The following is a 22,687-nucleotide window of genomic DNA, read 5'->3' on the forward strand; positions in this document are numbered from 1 at the left end:
AAAAATTTTTTTTTGAAATGTAGTCCATTTCAAATTGAATAATAATATCTATTCTAAAATTTAAAATATTGGATAAATCTAGATTTCCAATTGCTTATATCTTTTTTTTATTTTATATATATATATATATATATTTTTTTTTTATTTGAGAAAAATCAAGTACGAATTATTCAAAATCCGCAGATGAAATCTGTATAAATGAATCGTTAGCAGGCTACGTAAACAAAAGCTGTCAGCTGATATCAGACGTCAGCTGACGGTTTGCCACTTTCTACAAAAAAAAAAAAGTTTCCGCACAACTTTTCCCTCGCGCAGTTTCGCGCGTTACCGCCCCAAGCTCTTTAATTGTAAAAAAATCTGCCCGAGTTACTATCCACTGTGACGTGATGCGCTTCGTCCCCGTGGGCGACTTCAGTTCGCGGCTTCCCCTCGTTCCCTCTTCGGAGGATATGACATCATCCCCTGCGCGATGTTTGCCGGTGGCGATAAATGGAAAATAAAAGGAGAACCGCTCGTCACGCCTTTGTCCGAGCGGCCAGCAGCCCCGGGAATAAATCACGATCGAATTGTTCCCCAAAAGAGAGAAGGGGGAGGGAGGGTAGAGAGAGGGTTCCCCGACCCTGAATGTCAGGCAAGTCCCTGCCGGAAATTAGAATAACGCGAACGACAAGAGACGACTTGCAGCAGCATCCCACCCTCAGGCGCAGCGTTCGTATCATCGTGGAAATGCATGTCTGTGCTATGCCCATTTGCTATAATTTGTAACAATTTTCAATTTGGTTGCTAAAAAAAAAACGTGCAGTTTCTGTCAGAAATGCGAAGCACTTAATGAGTCACGAATCATGGTTATAGCTTTCCCATAAATCAAAGGATGCAGTAAATTTTGTCTAAATGCTTTGTTGGTTATTTTATTTTCGAATGTGTTACAATCTACTGTGAAAAAATTATCTTTTATTTCGTGAAACTGCGCGGGCTAGTCCGCTTATATAACAATTCATTAAAAGTGTTTCATGCTTTGGAATAGGAAATCGTGTAAATACAGTTTTCCCTTTTTTAGAATGATATTGTTTAATCACGACGAGTCGAACCACGTTGGAACATATAGCGTTGTACAATATATTTCCATTCGTTGAGCTCGTCGAAACCTGCCGAGCGCGGATTTTTCGTTTTTCCAAGTAATGAAGCCGAAAAGGGGATACATACACGTACGTAAACGTCCACTGGCCGGAGCCATGTCAAATAAAATGAAACAAAATCAAATGTCAAATAAAAGAATTAGTCCCGTTACGTTTCATGCCGCGGAGCCTGGTCGATCAGATTTTCGCCTGCATTGCCGCGCATTCGTTCCCCTCGATTTTCGGAAATCCTACGGACGAGTACGACGATGTAATTTCATTACGCGTCAAATCTATCGGTCTTTTCGCCCATTCACTTCGAACCCGCCGGCATTCGCGCGCTACGGGGTGGTCCGCCGTTACCGGATGCCCTTTCATCACGCAACCGCGGGAATGAAGTTAGGATAATGATAGATTTGTCCGAACGTCGAGTTACGTATGATTACGAAACTACTTAAAGTTGCAAATCCGAATGTTGCAGCGCCTCGAAATAGACGAGTAGTGAGTGGAACTGAACGGGGAGAGACAGGACATAAATAAATTGCGATATTAATAGTTGGAAAGCTACGAGAGCCATATATGACAATAATTATAGAGTCTGCCATTTCGAATTTATCCCTATATAAATATCTAAACAAGATATTGAACGGTATCCTGGCACCCTATATAGCTTATATCGCCGAAGTTTATCCGCGGGCGCAATCCCGAAAACTCATTTTCATCGCGATGGTAACACTTCGTTAGCTGTAATACTCTCGGGCTGTATAGGGTGTGTCCGTGGTGATTTTATTCTCAAGCGATTGGTCATAGGATAAAAATTCTTTCTCGTGAACTTCAATAGACATTCTTATTTCGCTGAAGATCGTCTCATTCTCGTACAGCTGAAACAGCGGCTGCGACTAGGATTTTGTAACAACGGTACTTTTATCTAAAAATGAAACATTTGAAACTGCACTCAGCTGTGCAGATTTAAAATGTCACGTAGAGAGCGAATAATTGCAGTTTCGAATACCAGGAAATTTTTGTACACTTTGTACATACACTTTGAAGCGTGAAACATGCGAGATGGATAGCTTGCTTAAATCGCGCAGCCAAACGACTTGTTTAAAGACTTAAACAAGCTCGGTTCTTTAACGTAGCTGCAATGTGAGACAAGTTGAAATATCTATCCCTAGTATACATTTTATACATTTTTCTTGTTCGACAACAAGAAAATCGAAACTGCACACTTGCCATTCTACTGCTAAAAGAGAATGGAAAGTATTTCAGGTATTATATATAGTTCGTCTCGACTTCATAGTTTCATTGTTCGTGTTTCAGGTCCACCCGGTGAGCCGGGTCCACCCGGAAAGAGGGGCAAGAAAGGGAAGAAGGGCGATCCCGGGGAGCCCGGTGCGCCGGTGAGTACCTTCGTGCTGATGCTTCGGTATCGTGCGAAGAGCACGCCGTATATATACACATATATATATACATATCCGGTATTAGTGCACTGATACATCGCACGTGCAGTTGTGTGTGTGCGCGCGAGTGTGTTTATTAGGGAGTGCAGCAGCTCCATGCATGAAGTAGTAGTTAACGGTACGCGTTATATTACTCCCCCTGTCCCCCTTTTCTGGACTCGAGACTAAGTACACTGAGCGGTGACTAATGTAAGCAGTACGCGCTTTTTTTTTGCGAGACTCGCGCACACGCGTGACCGGTACAAGGAGAATTGAAGTCACACTCCCGCGAAGGCGGTCCAAAACTATAAAGTTTTAAAGAAACGAGCTGAGAGCGACCGTGTATTAATCATGGTGTACGCTATAAACTTCAAGGGAAATCAATTTTTCTTCCTCCTATTAAGGAAAAGTAGAAGTTTGTTAGACTGCTCCTGCGGGCCGTGTCTTTAATTCAACACGAGGATTATCGAAAACTTTCTCGCGTAATTACGCCGGATCAAAAATAAAGCTACATTCCAGTTGCAGAAAGAGCTTATTTGGTATTTAATTGGCACTTCCCTGCCAGTTGCATCTTATAAAGAAATATCGATGCCGGATGACTCGGCGATTAAAATGCTGAAGTTACAACATAACGTTGTGGAGAAACAAATTAATCTCACTCGCGCGATACCAACTTACATTATGTCAAGGAGTAATTAATTAGTGTGTTGCAAAGTTATACGTTACATACAACAACTTATTCACATTTTCGACCCTAATACAAAACTCAAGGGCTATTATTCTCTCCTTTAAATTTGATTTATTGTCAAATCTTGTGTTTATTTTTTTATTTCCCGACGTATCGTCCGCCGAATTGAATTTCAAAATTATAAGAAATAATGGATTTAAAGAGCCCCGGATCGTTATCTATCGAACTTAATCATCGACGTCGAAATTTTGTTCGCCCGTCGCGACGAGCAGGTTCTCTCTTCGGCTGCGCAGCATCGTGGGTGTTCCAGAGGCGCGCGATCGGATTTCCCTCGCGATTGCCGATCGAGCGAGCGCATCGTCGCGTAATCAAAGATCGGATTGGCGGAACACCGGGAGAACGGGGAGGGAACGGATCGGCATCAACTAGTGTGCGTGCGCGCGTGCTTATACGCCCGTGGAATATCTAATTGGCCGGAATAATTATCGGCGGGCGGCAGTGTATACGGATCCTTACAGCCGGGATCGTATACACATACACGTATATATGTATGCATACGGGACTGGGGCCGATAATATCGCGGGCACGATCGGCCGGCCCGCGAAATAATCGCTTTTGCATGCGCGCGAGAGAGTACCCTGAGTAAATCCCCCCACCTCTCTCCCTCTCCTGCCTTCTCGTGTAAACGAGTTTTTAATTTTTTATACCCCTTCTTACAGGGTGTGGCCGGGACGCCGGGCAAGAACGGTTTTCCGGTATATTATTTTTTATTTTCTTTCTGAAGTACACTCCTTCTCGCTTCTATCTCTGTCTGTGTACGCCTATGTCTGTCTCATATCCTCCACATTTGCATTCGTCTCTCCGTGTTTCTCTGCCTGTCTCTTTCTCGCTGTCACTCTGTCTCTCGAACACCACGGACTCTCACCACACTATGTCCATCGAACATAACAGTCATTAAGTGCCATTAATGCGTATCATGTAGCCCGCTGATGTGCGATTTTTGCTCGTTTGACCCGCTTCTTTATCCGCGAGCTGTCTCTCGATCTGAATTCTCTTCCGGCTCTCGATTGTAAGCTACTCATCTGGATTTTTTATTCTCTTTTTTTTTGTATCGTGCATCAGCGCGATTCGTACGCGCGATCGAAGCACGAAATCGGACTTCAGCATTCTCGCTTCCATCATTGTATCGCGCGCGTCGCTTTGACGACTGAAGGTGCAACTGTTATACGCGTCGAGGAACCGGGTTAATTGCATTCTTCGCTTCGAGTATCACTCCTCGTTTTAATTGCTGGCAATTTTGAGCCGACTATCAACGTTTCCGACTTACTAAGTATCAAGTTATCATTTCGACGAAGCTGGTAATTGCCGAATGGAGATCAATCTATCCGTGGACGAAATGAATATCTCGAGAAGTACTTTGCGAGAGAGAAATGTTCGTTTTAATAAAATTTAGATCGCGTCGGAAAGTCAAATTCTCTTGCGGGAAATTGATCTTTTACAATATTGAATATACACAATTTATAAAATTCGGTTAATTGATAAAGAATGTTGTGCGTTTCCTCTCATTTAAATTGCACGTAATCAAAAATATGTAAATTAGATACAGAAATAACTGACATTTATCTGTCGAGTCTGATTAATCACGGTAGCAACGATATCGAAAGAAATTCCGTATAAATTGGCGCCACGGCGAAACGCACCAATTTCGAGATATGACCCGGCATCAAATATGGAAAGTTGCCCCGTCAGGATCGAAGCTGCGCAAAATTAAACATTCACGTGTGCCGAATAAAATTTCTATTAACAGCGCTTCCTCGCGATTCCTCGCTTCGTCGCAAATGTACGCGTCATTATCACAGACAGGATCATGCGAATGCACTTTTGTCGCGCCTGGAAGCATAACGACTCATCATCGGTTCTGGTTTGTCGCGCTCGCCCGTGTTTATTACATGTTACATACACAAGGAATGAATATTTCCAAGGGCTCGCTCGGCCCGCACGCAATTTTTCACTTTTCTTCGTTCGTCGTTACGGACGCGTGAGCGACGACTGGCACTCACTGGCGGTGTTCTTTCAGGGACCTATCGGCTTGGACGGGCCCAAAGGTGATCCGGTAAGTTCGCCGCATAATTTACCATTTTAATTTTCGTCATGGCGCTACGAAGCGTGCGAAATTAATTGCTTCGTAAAAAAACGCGAGAGGCAATATTTTATTTCGCGAACGCTTAACGTTCTGAGAATAACATTATTTGATAGAATAATGGTTATGGGCGTGAGAGAGCTTTAATCATAATATATTTCGTGCGGCGAGAAACCTGTTTTATCGAAATTTATACCTGTGCGAGGTGTCATCGTAATAAATCCGATAATTTCTTCTCTTTTTATTGCGATCACGTAAATATGTCCAGGCTGCATTAAATTTATGATATTTTAAACATTTTAATTTCACGAAGTCGATCGGTACAAAAACAAACACTAGAAACTGCGAGACAATCAGCTCGCGATTAAATATATAGATGATATCCTTGAAATTTTTTACTTGACTGAATTGTCGATAACTGACGATTGTTCGTATATATTTTAATCAGTACGATATAAATTTAAATGTCTTATCTAAATTTTCTGTCCTAATTGCACAGGTGCGAAACGAGGTCACTTAAGACATTTTGAGAGCATCTGTACTGTTCTCAAATACGAGAGCGACAGTTTATTTAAATAGCCTACCTCTCTCTTCCTTCCCAATCGATTTAGTTAAATAAGTACTTTATTTTATGAAGTCGCGCGTCCCGGTGACGAAGGGACGTCGTCGGAGAAGATCAAAAGAGCAATGAAATCGAACGCTCGAAATGACAGACGTAAGATAATGATATGAGAGAGAAAGAGAGAGGGTAAGGAGAGCGAAAATTTTGATATTGAGTTTCCGTCAAACGCAGCTGTTCCTAAAAGATGAAACTTTTCCGATCTACTTCTGGTCGTATTTCAGTAGAAATCGGAGTAAGATATTTAGTCTTGATATTTCGAGATACAGAGCTCGATCAGTATTCGAGTCGCAATCTATGATTACACGAACGGGAACGCGTTCATATACCAATCGCTTCGGGCTCATCTTGTTCTGGCACACTTTTTCTCGAGTCTCTTGTTCGGAGCAGCTGACGTATGTTGAACGAATTAGCCGCAAAAATGCAGGATGATCAATCATATAAGTGATGTATATATACATTCGGTATATATATCATGCATTTCGCTATCGGACTCGGTTTTTGACGGGCACGGATCAAACGCAGGCAGTGCGAATAAAAACATATCGAAATTCAAAATCAAATAGAATATTATTTGATGCAGATATTTTGTGCTGACATTTATACGGATACGAACTACGAAAATACGATTAATCGAGAGGATCATCGTCTCATTGTTGCTTTGATGGTTTGAAAATTGGTTAAACAAAGTATTCTCTAGAATTCCAATACAATGCATAGCGCGTATTGATAAACAATATAAAGCATTTTAAAGTTGCAGTAATAATCTACGGGTTTACAGACAGACGTCGACTTTTTAGCTACAGGCAACTTTTTCAAGTAAAAAAAATATTGGAGAAGATTACCGTTAATTTCACTTACCTGTGAATATATTTACGCAGCGAGAAGAGCTTTGTTATAAAAGGAAACAAAACACGTTGCAAGAGCGACGTTACCGTTATTGCGCTGTACAACGTCGTTATTGTAGGGTTAATAAATCAAATTATTCAGCTCTCGGCAAATAAATGTAATTTATTAGATTTATTCATCCGGTATACAAATTCACATTGTATTTTTTTTTTTAACGTGCCAGCACTTCGTAGTTCGAGTTATCGTGATTTATTAAGACAACTCTATATCCTTATTCGCGGTTGTAGCGGCGGCGGTCGCGAATAGGATTGGAAGATGAATCGGATTTTAAATTGAAGATTTGCTCACTCACTTGCACTCACTTACTCTATTAACTCCGCTGTTCGTTGGGAAGCAGTTAGGTACTCGTCTGCGCTCGATCGTTATATTTTCTCCGAGATGCAATTTTTTTTTAACTCCAATCCGATTCATCGTTCGAACCTGTTCATCACCTTTTTTCGCGCTACGGACGTAAGACGTGTGCAAAGTCGCGACACGCAAACGGCCGTTCTTTGTCACTCGCCTTTCGCTTATCCATAAATGTATAACAGTCTATACATAGATAATGGCGACGTGTCTCTTCGAAAAAGCAGACACGAAAATCGGATTGACGCGAGTATAGATTGATCATTCCTTATTTCGCCGTCCTATTATACAGCCGTCTAGCCGTTGCACACGCAAATCGATTGCGGATGCGATACGTTATTGCGCTTTCGACGAAACCAGATCTGTATATTCGAGAGAGGTAAGATGAGAACCATCATCTAACGGAATACGTTATTATTAACTAAATTCGCGTATTAGGATAGGATATAGAAGTTCCATAGTCTGCGTGTTTCACTTCGACGATCCATCCCGGCACACGAGAGATGCTTGCACGAGGCTCCTCGTGCTGGTTACACGACGCGGTCCTTGTATTATAATCTCCGCACATACATCCTCGTATATATATATGCGTGACTCTCTCGGTTATGCAAGGTCCTCGTGACACGCAAAGTCTTTTCGCATGACAGGCCCTTGTATGCGCGTCGGTGGCCCTTTGCGGCCACCTAGTTTGCCTTGGCGTATAGAGAGCAGCCTCTGTCTATTCGTGTACACACACGTGCTCGGCGGTGTGTCGCGTATACGTTTGATGTCGCGCAGGATGTCGCGGAATTACTGCTATTTCCTTTAATTACGGACGCTACGTGATTAATTAAGAAGGTTGACGACACGCTAATAAGTGTTTTCGCGATGCGGGCGACTAGATAAGAAAATGTAATTTCTTGCTCGATCTCGAGTGGACTTTAATTGAATTGTCATAATTTGTGACACGCAGTCACCAGGGGCACCGCGTGCTAGGATTGTGAAAAAAGATTGTGTCCGATAAAATTTTCATTAAAGAACAATCCGTTTCGAAGAATTCACGGACGATGGTTTCGTATACATGGAGGAGCCGTGTTGTGTGGTAGGATACTGACGTGACTGGATCTCGGTGGCGGTAAGGTACAAACGACAGAGCAAACAGATAGCGAGGAAATGTGTCCGAGAAGAAAAGACCGAGTACGTGCGCGATTGAAAGAGAGAGAGAGGAAGGAAGGGAGAGAGAGGGAGAGACCAATAAGTGCATTGCAAATATCGCGAGTTGTTTGTTCTGTCGATGGCCGGGAAGAAAGGACCCGCACGATCGGCTCCTTCCCTCGCGTTCCTCTCTTTGCCCGGCCCGGGCGTTTTCTTTTTAAACGAGTGTGGCAAACGAGTGTGTACACAGTCGCGCCGGGCGACCAATACCCGCGCGGATCCGTACTAAGGGTATTCCGAGATTCGAATAACGAATCCGGCGTTTATATCGGATTTCGTGCAAATAGTCATAGCGCGCGGGTTACAGCGGTATAGCAGTGACTCCGCAATTTGCCTCGGGATCGCGGAGTTTACTCTCTACTCCGCTACTCCGGGGGCAAGGATCCGCCGCGCAAACACACGCAGGTTTATCTTCTTGGAAATTTACAACCGCGCTAGCCTGCGCCGCGACCTACGTACCCGGGCGAAATATTAAATCGCGATTTTAACCCTCGTTGAATCGCGTAATCGTTGAATCTCCCTCGGGTGTGTCCGCAGGTTTGCGGAGTCCGAAATTTTATGCGGGTCTGCGTTCTCTTCGTCGAGATACGTCGCGAAGGTTACGCACGCCGCACGATAATGGTGGTTCTCGTGCATTGATACAGTACGCAGAAATGGATCTGAATAAACCGCGTACAGAGTGAAATAGAATGCTTCAGGCTTTTTTGATCGAATACTCTCCTCCCCTCTCCAGTACAGCACCTTTGTAGATTAAATCTGATCCTATTGCATTTTATACAGTATAAAAAAATATGCGACTTGATTTAAATTTACCTATCTTTTTTTTAATTGTTTTCTAATTCGTCTAATAATTCCATTTTTTTTTATTTCTTACAGAGGTGAATAATGAGAGGTATAATTTGTTGCTTTCTAATCTATTGGCATGAATTATATAGCGAGCATTTATATCTGTCGACTTTGCATCGATATAAGTAATTATGTTTGTGAAGTTGAAATAGTTAAAGACTAATTATGTTGCGTGAAATTAAAGTAGTTCAGAACTAATTACGTGTGTGTTATTATGAAGAATAATTGCAACGAGATTAAAGTGCGAGAACTCGTACACGCATCTTGTTCGTAGATTTTAGAAACGCAAATTATTTGGAAAAGGAAATCTCCTTTAATTTAATCTTAATAATCGCGGAATCTCCGTTCAGACATTTTGAGCTCTACGCTATTGGGTATTTTTGAAAGGGAACGAGAGCGCCAGAATTCTTAATTAAAGCTGAAAGTGCTTTCATAATGATTCAATACGCAAAGTTGATATGAAAACGAAATCCCGGCGCATCGTTCTAACATTTAGCAGATCAAAAGATAAAAAGTAGATAATAAAATTCTTTTAAAATATTGCACAGAATCGCGTATAAATCTCGAAAAAAAAATTCCAACTTTCTCTCGGAGTTAGCTGGTTTACAAATTAGAGAGGTAATGCTCAGCAAGAGCCGTGAGATATTTGATCGCTGTACAGTTATGACATAACAGAGAGGAGACGCTCATTCGGAAAAAAACTTGTTCATTTCATCGTTATTACTCCATGGCACGTAATACACAGCATCCCTTTGTTCGCAGGGCCGACCCGGTGACAAAGGGCAGAAGGGCGAGCTGGGCAGCCCCGGATTCGACGTCTTGTCCGCAGTGAAGGTATCTAAGCTACGCTATCTGGCGCGGAATAAAGCAATATCCGCCGGCGCACTCGTAACGCGAAAATGCGTGCCCCCGCGCTCTCTCATTTCTCACCTTACAGCCTCCGCTGTCCTTCAGAGAGCAATCTCGTAAAGCCCCGTGTGTATCACGGGACGTGTGTATCACCGGCGCGGCCGACGCACAGGGCGGAGAGAGAGAAAGAGGCGAGAAGAATACGGGATAAATCCTGAAGGGATGGCGGAGGGGGGTGCGCGGGCGGAAGAAATAAAACGATATTTTCATCGCGCGTAAAGCTGCAAATCTCATTTTACGTGGTAAAAGTGCACTCGAGCGGGAACGTTATTAACGTCTTCTCGATCGCGTCGCCGTGAAGCGTCAAAAGACCGACGGTTAATCGAATAAATTACGCGGATTTCGTGATATTTCAGCCCGAGGAATTTCACAAAGTATCGGGAGCGAGTCGATGCAAAGAAATTAGTGTCACGCACAGGGAAAGCTCCCTTTGGAACGATCCGGAGTGGAACGAGGACTCTTTTATATACGAATCCTCTGGGAAATCATATAACCGAGGCTCTCCGGCTGGCCTAATTCGCCCACCGCGTTTATCCGCGATAATTAAATCTCAGCTCTCGCGCGAAAGCGAGATTTGTTAAAATCGTCAAAGCACCTGAAATAACATTTCGCGCGGCAATCCGCGCGATTCCGCGCGCGCCCGTATAAAAGACCTTCATTTAACTCCCCCTGTCGCTTTTTATTAGGTCGAGGAGTACGCTTCTTCATTCCGCTCGAGCGCACTTGCGCGCGTCGTCGATCGCGCGCGATTTCTTTCACCGAGTGTCATATATACGACAAGAGGGCACTTCCTCCTGTCGTCTCGTCTCGCGTTCGAGAATCTAAGCCAGCTTCGCCCTGGAAATCGAGCGACCGTCCGTTGATTTTATTGCGAGGACGACGATGCGTGCACGACGCGTTCGTCCGTGCACATGCATATGCATACGCTCGTGTCCAGGGCGAAATCACCGTAGCTCCGTGTTCTCTCGATCCAGCGTGCAACAAGCGCGCCCGGTGTATCGATCGGTGTGCGTTTGCCGCGCGACGACGAGCACATCACACGCGGAGTCCGCGTGCGACGAAGCCCAGAAGACGATTGACGATGGCTGAAAAGAGATCATCACAATTTGATGATTATTAATATTTTTCTAGGTTTTTGCCTAAAGACAAAAATTGATTCCAGATTAATCAACAGATACAGGTTTTGGATATTAAAGTAGTCATTAGGAAGCGATAATTAATTTTATTTTTGAGTACATAATTAGATGATTTTAGAAGTTCTGTAAATTAAATTAGTCGAAAGTGATACTTTATTTTATGCATTTGCTGTACGAAAGAAAACGATTTTTATCGTTTTATCGTATCACGGCGCTCGATCGCACAGTGTAAACATTTGCCAATTAACCCGGGAACGCTTGCCCCTTTTTTGCATAAATGGTCACCTAGTGATTTTTACACTCCAATTAAAAGTCATTGTTATTAATTACATATCGTATTTTTATTGTTCTAAAATTTATTAGTATTTGAGGACAATATGTAAGTAAGTTTACTCAACATTTTCTGGAAAAAAAAGTAAAAAGAAAGAAAAATATATTTAAAAATGAAAGAAGCGCATTAAAATTACTGTGAGCTTAATTTTTTCGATACTGGGGTGTAAAAATTACTTTAGGCGTCCGTTCTCGAGTTAAATAACGGCAGGATGAAGATCATCGTTCGAGAAAAAAATCGCGTCATATCAGTTATCGCACGCTAATCTACGTTCGTTCCGTCGCGCGCCATCCGTCAAAATGCAGACGGCGCGGGCGCAAAATCGGCGTGATTGCCTTAGCCGGTGTGAACGACAGGCGCGAGAAAAGAAGAATCACGTCAATCTCTGGCGTCTCGTCGCGTCTCTTTCCCGCACGTGGACTCCGCGCCTGTTCGTGAAAAAATTTCACGAATTTCACGCAAAATCTGTTTCGCGCTCGTTCGCGCCCGTTCGACGCGTCGATCGCCAACAGCCAACAGCGACGCGACATCGCAGTACGAGAGTAAATAAATAAACCTTGCCTTTTTTCTCGCCTACGGGTCAATGCACAGGGATTGGGGTTAAAGAGGTCGGTGACGACGCTCCGCGGCGGGACGCTCGGCTACGCGGAAATCGTCGCCCTCAAGGTAAACCGGCCTCCTCCTCCTCGGAAGGCGCGACACGCTTCTCGGTGTCGCGATCCGGACGGACATCCTCCAATCCCCTCAATCGTCTCTCCCCGCTGTTTCTCACCCGTCATCTCGTCATTGTCCAACACTGCCGTAGTCGTCGCTTCTTCTCTTCTTCTTTTCATCCCCCGTCCGCTGTCCCCACTTTCCCCACCGTTCATCCCCTGTTGTTACCACCTGTATGTCAGTTATTTTTGTGTCCGCGCGTCGTCGCATATTACATCCCGGATGCGCGACAGGCCGGATCTCTCGTCGTCCAGTTGTTATTTAGCTAGTCGTTTTGCCTCGTGCGGTGCTTTCGGTGTAGCGTTCTCTCGTTGGTTTATATGAAACGAAGTGCGTCGTCGATGCTCCATCGTCGATTCGGGGCCTCTCTTGTCTCTGTCGATCCCCGAATTTGCTTTAAGACATATACGTAGGATAAAATAATTGCGATGTATCATGCGAGATAATTTATTGTTGGTCGTGATTGAACGATAATGAGAGCCCGCTGAACGAACGGCCAACGGCGACGCACTTTTTCACTTTGGTTTTTGGTTGGTAATGGTGTTTACTTTAAGTTACAGTATTTAGGTATATCTCTGGGCATGCCTTGGATTCGGAAGAGCAGTGAGATACGAGAACCCGTACCCTCCCCCACTCAACCCCTGATAAAAAAAAAGATATGAATTTCCCGATACGCTTCCCGCCCGGTACCGAAAATCGTTCCCCCCTCCCCCCGTTTTTGTCTTGTAGCGATTTGGTTTTTTACCCGTAGTATTGACCTACTTTTAGGATCTTCAGGAGAAAGGGGTTAATATCTCAGCGCAGAACATCATACCACTGAAAGTAAGTGCGCCTGCTTTTCGGGAGTTCCCCCATTTCCTTCCCCTTTTCGTCGGTCCCTCGACGAATGGTGCTCGATTCGAATTTTGCGGTACAATTTGGCTTTTTTAGAAGATAAATTTTATTTTTAAAATTTTTATAAATCTAAGATATGTCAATCGCTCGTTATTATTTACGTGAACGTCGTGTTGCAACTGTTATTTCCAAGACACGTTAAATTTTTTAAGTTACTTGGACATATTTAAATTGAAAAAAAAAAACGGGAGGAAATGTGCCGCAGATGAATGAATTATTTGAATATCTTTAAAACTTACCTTTTGTTTATTCATACTTTCTCGAGAACACTTAAACACCACGGGATCATTCTAAATTCGCTGGTGAAAGTAGAAAACGCGCCGTTGAAACGAGCTGTCGCGCTGGAAAGAAGTTGCAAAAGTTTGCCCACCTCGAAGGAATCCCGGGGCGATTTAATTTCTCCCTTTCGCCGAGATTGCAAACTTAGTTCTCGCCCCGCGCTGTCGCGACAACCGGAAGTTGTCGGGGAGGATTTATTTATCGGTCGGATAACCGATACCGAGCGCGCGCTGTCTGTGTCCGCTCCCTTAATCGCACGGCGGAATTTTGTCGCGGTCGACGACGCGGCGGCTTCGTGCCGAGCACCGTTCGTTCGAGAGGGAACGAAACGAGGCGCGAACACGGCGGAAGGAAGTTTCGAAGCAGTTGTGTAACTCTGGTCGAATCACATCCCGCTGTGCTCGCGCCATATCGAACATTTGCGAGGTTCGCTAGACTCTTACAACGTACCCTTTTACTTTACGGTTCGATACCTCCATTCTTTCGATACCCCCATCTCCCTCTCTCTTTCTCTCTACTCTACTCTCTTCTAACGGGGGTCGTGTACAAGTTACCGCGCGCCTCGTATACCATCCCGGCAATCGATTGTCCCGAGATACGCCGTAGGAAAGACCACTCGAAAAATCCGCGGAGGGAAGCCGCCGTCTTGCCGTCTCGCGGTATTTCCACCACTCGGGCGAATGCAAATCCTCTCGCGAAAGGCAGACACACAGCCTCTCTCGGCTGCCAGTCTCGGTGTCGAATTCGTATTTCTCGAAAGATCGAAGAGGCGGCCGCGGTAGTGGAGTGCCAACAGCGCGGATATCCTATACTCTTTCAGAGAGTAAGAGGTGAGGCCGGCCTCTCCTCGCACATTTCATACATCCACTCCGCGCTAGTGCTTTGACTTGACACAACGGCGGCGGCTTCCACGAGCGCCGTTTGAGTTTCAAAGGGGATATCGCCCCCGTCGTTGCTCGAGACCCATCGCTTTATCAAATTCCGAAGAAAGATTTTTAGAATTAGTTTTACAACGTAGAAATTTTCAGAGTCAAATTTACAGTCGAAGAATTTTCAGCTATTCGGTTACGCCAACGTAGGAATTTCCAACTTAAATTTTACGATAAAAGAAATTCAGATCTTTCAGAATTTTTTCAAGATCTTTTATTTGAAATTTTGTACACGATGTCTGTGATCAATCTGCGATTATCAAATTATCTATTTTTATAGAAACATTATATGCATACGAGATATTTATAATAATAATAATAAGTGAAACTAGAATTACAAGATTTTGATAAAACAAATACTGATAATGACAAAACTTTCGAGTTTAACTTGGTAGAATATTCAAAATTATCATCAACGATATTTTTCGACTAAATCTTCATAATGATTGGGTTTCACATTCGACACGACACGTAGGCAAGATGTCAATACTAAAAAAAAACCATAGAGGAAAAAAAATAACGCCCGAAATTCACGAACGCCTCCGCGAGAGAGGGAATTTTACGCGAGAGAGGCGCGGATTACGTGGTCGCGTAGCCGCGAAAAAATCCCGGCGCGACGGGAACGCGCGTGCGGAAAAAAAAGAGGAGGGAAAAAAAGGGGGCAACGGTGTGCCGCGCTACGTTGGCGCACATAAGGCGCGAGTAAAAAATGCACGACCCCACCCCGCATTCGTCCCGCATGCCGATGCGAAAATCGCACGCGCGCCTCCGCAACACACGGGGCGCGTGCGTGCGTGCGTTGCATGATACTATTTTGTAACCATCTGCAGTCTATCCTGTTTTCTCTCTGTGGCGTAGTGCGATGCGCGGTGTGTGCGCTACCCACCTACGCATGCGGGTGTGCGCGCGTGTGTGTCCATCCACCCGCTGGATGAATGCGCGGGCGACTTAAAGAACGCGTAGGTGGTATCCGTAGACTTTGCCTGTGATCGTATCGCAGTCGCATGATCGCACGATGATGGTGTATTGATGTAGCTGTCGGGAATGAATGAGTGACTGCTGGTCCTCCGGCGGGCGTTGGTCAACCGTAACTCGAATATTCAAAATGTACTCGCGAGACGATTATATCCCGATTATCGGATCACGCGGCGTTATTAAAAAAAGAGTAGCGGCGAAGGAAAAGAATAAAAAATGTCAGAGGCGATTTGCACCGAGAGTCGATTTGGAGATAACAAAGCTCATTTCGAAGATGCTGCTTCGACAGGTGCGCTGCTGGAAGAGAAGCGCGCCTGACCTATTTCGAGAATTACGGGACGCGATTGCGAGCATCGATACAGACATGCTTTTGAAGATACAGGCGCGTTGTAATATATTTACATGAAAATACACGAGCGCCTGACACAATGGCAGTGGTAATGCATAAGGGTAACACAAATAATAAATGACAATATAGCGCAACCACGGGAATATTGGGAGAGGCGGTTAACCATAATGAGCTAAATTCCCTTTCTCCAGCGACGTTACAGCTAGAGCTACGTTCGAGGATTCAATAATGAAACGCTAACTGCAGTTAATTATCCCGTTAAAGAACCTCGTTACGTTTAATTGTAAGTATTCATGAGATGCGAGAAGTTTGTCGTTTTTTCATCCCTTGTCCCTTTTTCACGGAAGATTCCGCGAAAGCGAAGTTAAAAGAAATATTTTACGCCAGTTTAATTAGTCGTATCGACTAGCGTAGTCCGTCGAGAAATGATATTTATTATATTAGAATCAAGCACACACACACACACACACACACACACACACACACACACAAAAGGATTTTACGCAACTGAATTTCTCTAAAAATATTTAATAGCACGCCGTATCATTTCACATGTAAATTTTTAATTCACTTTTATAACAACATGGAAAAATTTAATCATCTTTCGATATGACGGAGTTCTCATATTTGCATGAATATTCAGACCTGTTTAATTACGGCTCTCGGTGCCTCAGGCCTCCCATCGGTTTCGGCGTATGCGGGAGAGAAATTAAAAAATAGGCTGCGCCGAAGTTATTCTATCTTCTCTCTATGTTTTTTTCGTTCCAAAACCATGAAACATGTTGCCCCCCCGCAAAATGCCCGCGACGACCGCGTATATCTCCGAAAACGCACCTCGTCGGGCCATTCCGGTTGAGTTTTCATCCACGGGGCACCTGCGCCCTCGGGATATGTGTTGGTACGTGCGTGTAGATACGTCTGGCCCAATGCATGCCGCGTGTCGTAGACTTCTCTAAACGTTGCTCGTACATTTCTGTGTATGCCTGGCCATATTGTGCGTGTATGTGGTGTCCCGCTATACGCACCGAACGACGATTCATCGTTATTTGTCTCGGCCATATCATTCGGTCGGGGATGCGTCGCGACTGCATGCATGTGTATGCGCGCTCGATGTGGTCGAATCGCGACGCGTATCGTGCATCTATCGTCTTCCCCGCCGTCATCTCTCGCGAGCGCATATATAAACACGTGTTCTCCGCGCGCATTTGCTCCCGGGGGGGTGGTTGCTCTCGGGGGGGTGGTCGCGCTCGGCAGCTGATGTGTCTCTCTCCGGTCGTGACAGAAATTAATTGCTCGTTCGTGTACGGCGGGCTGTCTCATCGCCGCTGGAAAATGCTGTTTCAATAGCCCGGGCCTTCGACGAACCGCGGCATTCATCGTCCCGAATGCGTTTGATGAAGGGTCTAATTAATATTTGACCCGAGAGCACGCGTAGCGGACCGCATATGACACGTACTAACAGCGATATTTTTCGTACCGTTATATAACGCGGCCGCGCCAAGTATTAAAAAAAAAGAAAGAATTCTGATCCCTCGGATAATTTCAGCGGAATTTTAAGCCGATAGGAATTTAAAAATATTTACGATTTTATTATCGAGATATTTAATTTAGAAATAAAATTGACAAATTCTCTGACATACGTCGGCTTTCGTCAGATTTTCTCGACAAGAAATCCGCTGTTGGCTTTCTCTCTCCGATAATGATGAAACGTGTAAAAACGAGAATTAATTAAGCATTTTCACAAAGATCCTATTACTTAAAACTAATTAAGAATATAATCAAAACTTATCTTTTCTCACTTTTCCTTTAGCTCTTTCTGTTTCGTTAAATTACTTTACTCGAGGAATAAGTGCCAATAACTGCGGAACTGCCGAAGAAAAGATAAAACTTGTTCGCTTAAAAGATATTTCAAAATTGCCTTCGAACTTATCGTGCCGCGATTTTAGCTCCGGATCCGTCCAACGGACACCGTCTTTTAACGGCTCCCAGCACGTCGGAAAGTTTTCTACATTACGTCGAAAACGATCGCGCGAAAGTATCCATGGGAGAAAGAAACGATCCTAAGAACCATCACGGAGGTGTTTCTTCGCGGGATCCGGTTACACCTCGAGCATCTTTGGGCGTCTTCTTACGAGAGAGATAATGAAAAATTCTCCCGCGCTAAACGAAAACTCTTCGCTCGCCTTATCGCGCCGTAGCCGAAGCGGCGCGTAGTAGTAATACGATAATACGGTAAAAAGTTCATCATTCCGTAGCTCGCTGTTGTTATTCGCCGCATCGTGAAACCATAAATCCGCGCAAAAGAGCAACCTCGTACCCCCGCGCACGCGCGCCGAGATCTTTCTCGTTTCCATGCACTATTCTTTCGCGAGTTCTCATCCTTTTTCCTGCGTCTACCCGCCAGTCCACATACTCCCCCCCCTCTCTCTGTCTCTCTCTGTCTGTCTGTCTTTCTTTTTCTCTGTCTTTCTCTCTGGACTCTTTACTAACTTCGTCTACCCCACTCTTTATCTCTTTGGCTCTGTCTATCTTTTGTTCTCTCGCTATCTACTTCTTTTTACTGTTCCACCTTCCTCATATGCTCACCCGAGAGATCGTACACCACATATACGACTCTCCTTCTTCTTTGAACCCCCCTTCTTCTCTCTTCCCCTTGTCGATCCCCCGTCAGTCCGTGGCACAAACCGACGAGTACCGAGAGACACTCTTGTGTCGAGGGCTCTCGCCGGAGAGAAAAGCCGTAACGACGTAACGCTCTTGGGACGTAACAGGGAGAGCCGGGTGAACCTGGACCGCCGGGACCACCCGGTCCGTCAGGAGCCGAGGGTCTTCCCGGGCACGAGGGCAGACAAGGGATTCCGGGCGAGGTCGGCGCACCAGGGGAGAAGGGCCCGCCCGGGCCGATCGGACCTATCGGCCCGACGGGCACGCCTGGACTTGCAGGTCCCAAGGTGAGTCCGAGAGAAATTAATCCACGCCGTATCTCCGGTTACACGTCGGCCATGTCCCGGTCTTTGGGACATCGAGGTATCAAATGTCATCCGTTTCCCTAGATTTGAAGAGCTTTCCTCGGTCAGCTGTCCTCCTCTCGGCGTGACAGGTGGCATTCCGTCACGAAAGGGGTGAAAGTAGCATGCGTTCTCTTGGTGGAGAACGCATGGACATTGAAAAGATGAGGGACAAGTGATTTATTTAAAAGATTTTTCTAGTACTATATATACTCTTTTTAATATATTGAAATATTGTAAAAAAATATCCCATAAGGAATTTTTAAAAAATTCTATTAAAATTAATAAATCTCATTCTCGAATCCTTTTTGCATATAACGGTCATTTTCAAACATGTCAAAAATGTTATTACGGAAATAATTAAGCGAAGTTGAGATTGCATAGAAGTAGGACAGATAATAATGCAGAAACTAAATTATCTCCCGAATAATGATGAATAATTCTCATTAATATTAATTGAAAACGTGCGTTAAAAGAATTTATAATTATCCCAAGATTAAAGAAATGAAGACAAAGAGCAAAAAATATAATATTATAAAAATAGGGGGCATTTCCGCGTAAACATACATGCGTTTACATAATAATAGTGACAGATTTTACTTTCATAAATATGTTATGTCACATTGTTGCATAAATTATCTCTATTGCCGGTTCGTTAATGGCTGAATTGATAATACGGAGTTTAAACTTAACTTTATTTACCCAATAGAAACTATAAAGCGTGATTTCACGCATAATCGTGGGCTTGCGTATTACGAAATATCAAACGTCCGATACCGTGTTCAAAATTCCGCAGGGAATGATTTAATATTACGGATATATCACCGCAGGTAACCACGTTATACCGTGGAATTATGTAATGATCACGGGGCCGCGAGCTTTCAAGTACGTGGTTTGAAACAAATCCAGCTAATCTCACGGGATTTTGAATTACTCTCAAATTTCAACCGGCCCGGCGTTCTCTCAATTTCGCTTAATCGCGATGAATCTTTCAAAACCAATTGGCGCAAAGGCGAAAAGAATATGCATCGTTTTTCGCGCAAAGGCACTTTTTGCAATTAAACAAGCAAGCTATTATGTATAGCTGGTCCATCGTTAAAAAAGAAGCGCAGCGTTACATAGGTATTATACACTTAATATTGCGTCATTCAAGAGGTTACGCAACCGATAATTATTAATGGAGTACAACAGAGCGATTACAGAACAATGGAGTATTAATTACGTCCGGCGCATTGTTAATTTAATCCAACTATAATTAATTACATTCGAAAGCACGTTCCTGCATATTAATTACTAACGCTTGATACTGCCACGGTAAAGGATCATCAAACGCTATCCATTTAGGAAAGTGTTCTTTTAATTAACTTGTTCGTACTCGCTGGTACAGAATTGTCGCGGAAAATAAATAAGATAATTTCATTTTCAGGAAATAATTATTGTAATGAAGCGAGGAATATATGAGGGAGGCTATGTAGTATGTAATAAATATCGAAAAGTCATCGAAAGTTTATTTTCGACAGGGTGACAAGGGTGATAAAGGCGATCGGGGCTTCACGACGACCTTAAAGGGTGAGCAGTTTCCAAGTGGAGTATTCGAAGGCCCACCTGGTCCACCAGGACCACCTGGTAAGCATACAAACGAGATAATCTGCATACGAAATAAATGATTAAACATTACGCGTCAATTGCAATTCCCCGTGAGGAATACGAGAACGACGTTACGGTAACTCTCTACGAATCTTCTGTGCAAATTATTTATTTCGTCATCATTTCATTTTGAATTTGATATCTTTATTTGGTAGCTTTATATCCAATTGTATTAGGAAATCACATACCGGGCTGAGCCCAATTTGTTTTTTTCGTTACTCGCATAGTCATGTTTACTTTTCATTTTCTCGACAGTATTTTTAGTTAACATTTCTAGTTTACACGTTTTATTATCGTTTTATTAAAATCGATATTTTTCACATTATTCTCTGTTTATTTCGACATGCTGTATAATCTTCCACTTTATAATCCCGAAGAATTCTTTTGAATGGGCAGTGCGCGATTAAGGAATCATTAGTATCGCGATCCGGCGAAAAAACGATTAATTTTAAGTCGATCCGTGCCGCGATCGTTCGGAATCGGAACACGACGAGCTGCACTCATCCGTGAATCGATTATCTTCGCGCGTCGGCGTGACCTCAGGCGAAGAAAACGCGGAAATGTTTGATGAGGAAATCTTGACTTGGATGACCGTGCAGGTTGTTCCTCGAGAGGATCGAGAGGCGATCGCGCGGTTATACGGTGGGCGTATACACGTGCTGTGTCTCGGCCGCATGTAGTAATGTATGCGGCCGTGAGCAAATCTTTCTTTGCCATTCGCGCGAGCTTCCTTTTTTTTTTTTCTCTCTCTACGCCGCCACTCGTCCCGTGCAGATCGGACGTTAACCCTTCGGGAGTTGAGTGTCCGCGAGGAGCACCGTCCAAAAAACTGCGCTACGCATTTATATACATGATGGTATCTCGAAATTCATACTCGGTTCGTCGTGAAATTAATCTCGTAAAAATGACGATCACACACCCACACGCAAGAAACATTAGGAAAATTTTCTGTAATGAAAGAAAAATATAATTAAATGTCAACGTTATATTTAAGCACGTTAAAGTATTACTGTGCGCAACGTTACTCTGAAGGATTATATAGTCATACAGAAAGTAAATAGGACGTGTGTGTGTGTGTGTGTGTGAAAAACAGATTTTAAAAATGCAGAAGTAAATTTTGTAAAAAATTGGATTGGCTTTATAACACAATTAATCTAAATTTCATTAGACTAAACATACTTAGTGGTATTAACGTTATATAAAGATGCGACCGACGTGAAATTTCCATGAAATATTCGCCGAAAAAGCGCGCCGCTATATAAGTGCAACCGAGAAATCTGTTGCCTCCGGGAACTGTCACGACAATTCCGAGATACTCCGCGTGTAAAAGATTCAGCTCCCTGGTTAAAATTACAAGGCAAGAGACACCACGCGCAACGCTCCTCGTGAATAGTGCAGAGGGTAATAAATGCGCGCTCCTGAGGCACGGCGCGTTCGCGCGAGCCGAGGAATATCTCGTCGCGAAAAGATGCGAGCGGCGACTGCCGACTTAAAAAAAAAGAAAAAAAAATTCCGACCCTTCTCGCGCCAATATCTCACGACTCGGTCGTTCGTCAATGTTCGCGCGCCACCCCGCCGTATACTGCGCGACGACGACGGCGAGAAAATGATTTACGATCGCGGACGTATTCAGAATCCGATCTCGCTACTCTCGTAAACGACCGTTTACAGCGCGCCGTGTTGACCGTGATACGTTGGATATTGGCAAAAGCGTCGCCGAGTATCAGTTACCTGCCTCGCGACATGATTGATCCGCGGGGAGAATTCCGTGATTATAATTGAGTGTGAATCGCGTCGGGAAAACAGGAAAACACCGAAACAGTTTTAAACACGCTCGTTTACGCTCTGAAATCTTTAGCTGGATTTAAAGAGACTGTCGGAACGTGATAATCGTTGGAAATTACACGATTTATGCATTTGCACCGAAATACACATGCTCGTTTCTCGAAAATAAATCAATTTGATTCGAATAGCATTGGGATTAATCATTTCTTCAATGAAAGCTAATTAGATAATATCTCGAGATCAAATCCTTTTATCCTAATCGAGAACAAAGTAAAGATAAAGACTTTAAAAGGGATTTAATAGTAAGACCGAATTAAATCTTTTTCGTAGAGCTTGCGAATTTTAGATGGAGAGCTTTACATCGATTTATCTTGTCGCGCGAGAAGGTAATCTAGCCTTGGTAAGATAGCTCCGGCGAAACGATCGTGTCGAGGAC

At 43.8% G+C, this 22,687-nt stretch overlaps 1 protein-coding gene across 11 annotated transcripts in view; it reads left to right on the forward strand.

Moving 5' to 3' along the window:
* LOC112457413 (collagen alpha chain CG42342) overlaps nucleotides 1–22,687 on the forward strand; it is a 78,152-nt gene that overhangs the window by 28,694 nt on the left and 26,771 nt on the right. For 7 of the 11 annotated variants that reach the window (XM_025020442.1, XM_025020438.1, XM_025020439.1 and 4 more), the window contains exons 2-9: nucleotides 2,436–2,515; nucleotides 3,962–3,997; nucleotides 5,320–5,355; nucleotides 10,058–10,129; nucleotides 12,251–12,337; nucleotides 13,154–13,207; nucleotides 18,583–18,762; nucleotides 20,340–20,445. In XM_025020442.1, the coding sequence (XP_024876210.1) occupies nucleotides 2,436–2,515; nucleotides 3,962–3,997; nucleotides 5,320–5,355; nucleotides 10,058–10,129; nucleotides 12,251–12,337; nucleotides 13,154–13,207; nucleotides 18,583–18,762; nucleotides 20,340–20,445 (651 nt within the window). The remainder of the gene's footprint in view (nucleotides 1–2,435; nucleotides 2,516–3,961; nucleotides 3,998–5,319; nucleotides 5,356–10,057; nucleotides 10,130–12,250; nucleotides 12,338–13,153; nucleotides 13,208–18,582; nucleotides 18,763–20,339; nucleotides 20,446–22,687) is intronic. The other 4 variants (XM_025020443.1, XM_025020435.1, XM_025020437.1 and 1 more) reach the window with 3 other exon arrangements.

The sequence above is a fragment of the Temnothorax curvispinosus genome, unplaced genomic scaffold (assembly GCF_003070985.1).
Source record: "Temnothorax curvispinosus isolate PA1 unplaced genomic scaffold, ASM307098v1 QBEX01007764.1, whole genome shotgun sequence".
NCBI lineage: Eukaryota > Metazoa > Arthropoda > Insecta > Hymenoptera > Formicidae > Temnothorax > Temnothorax curvispinosus.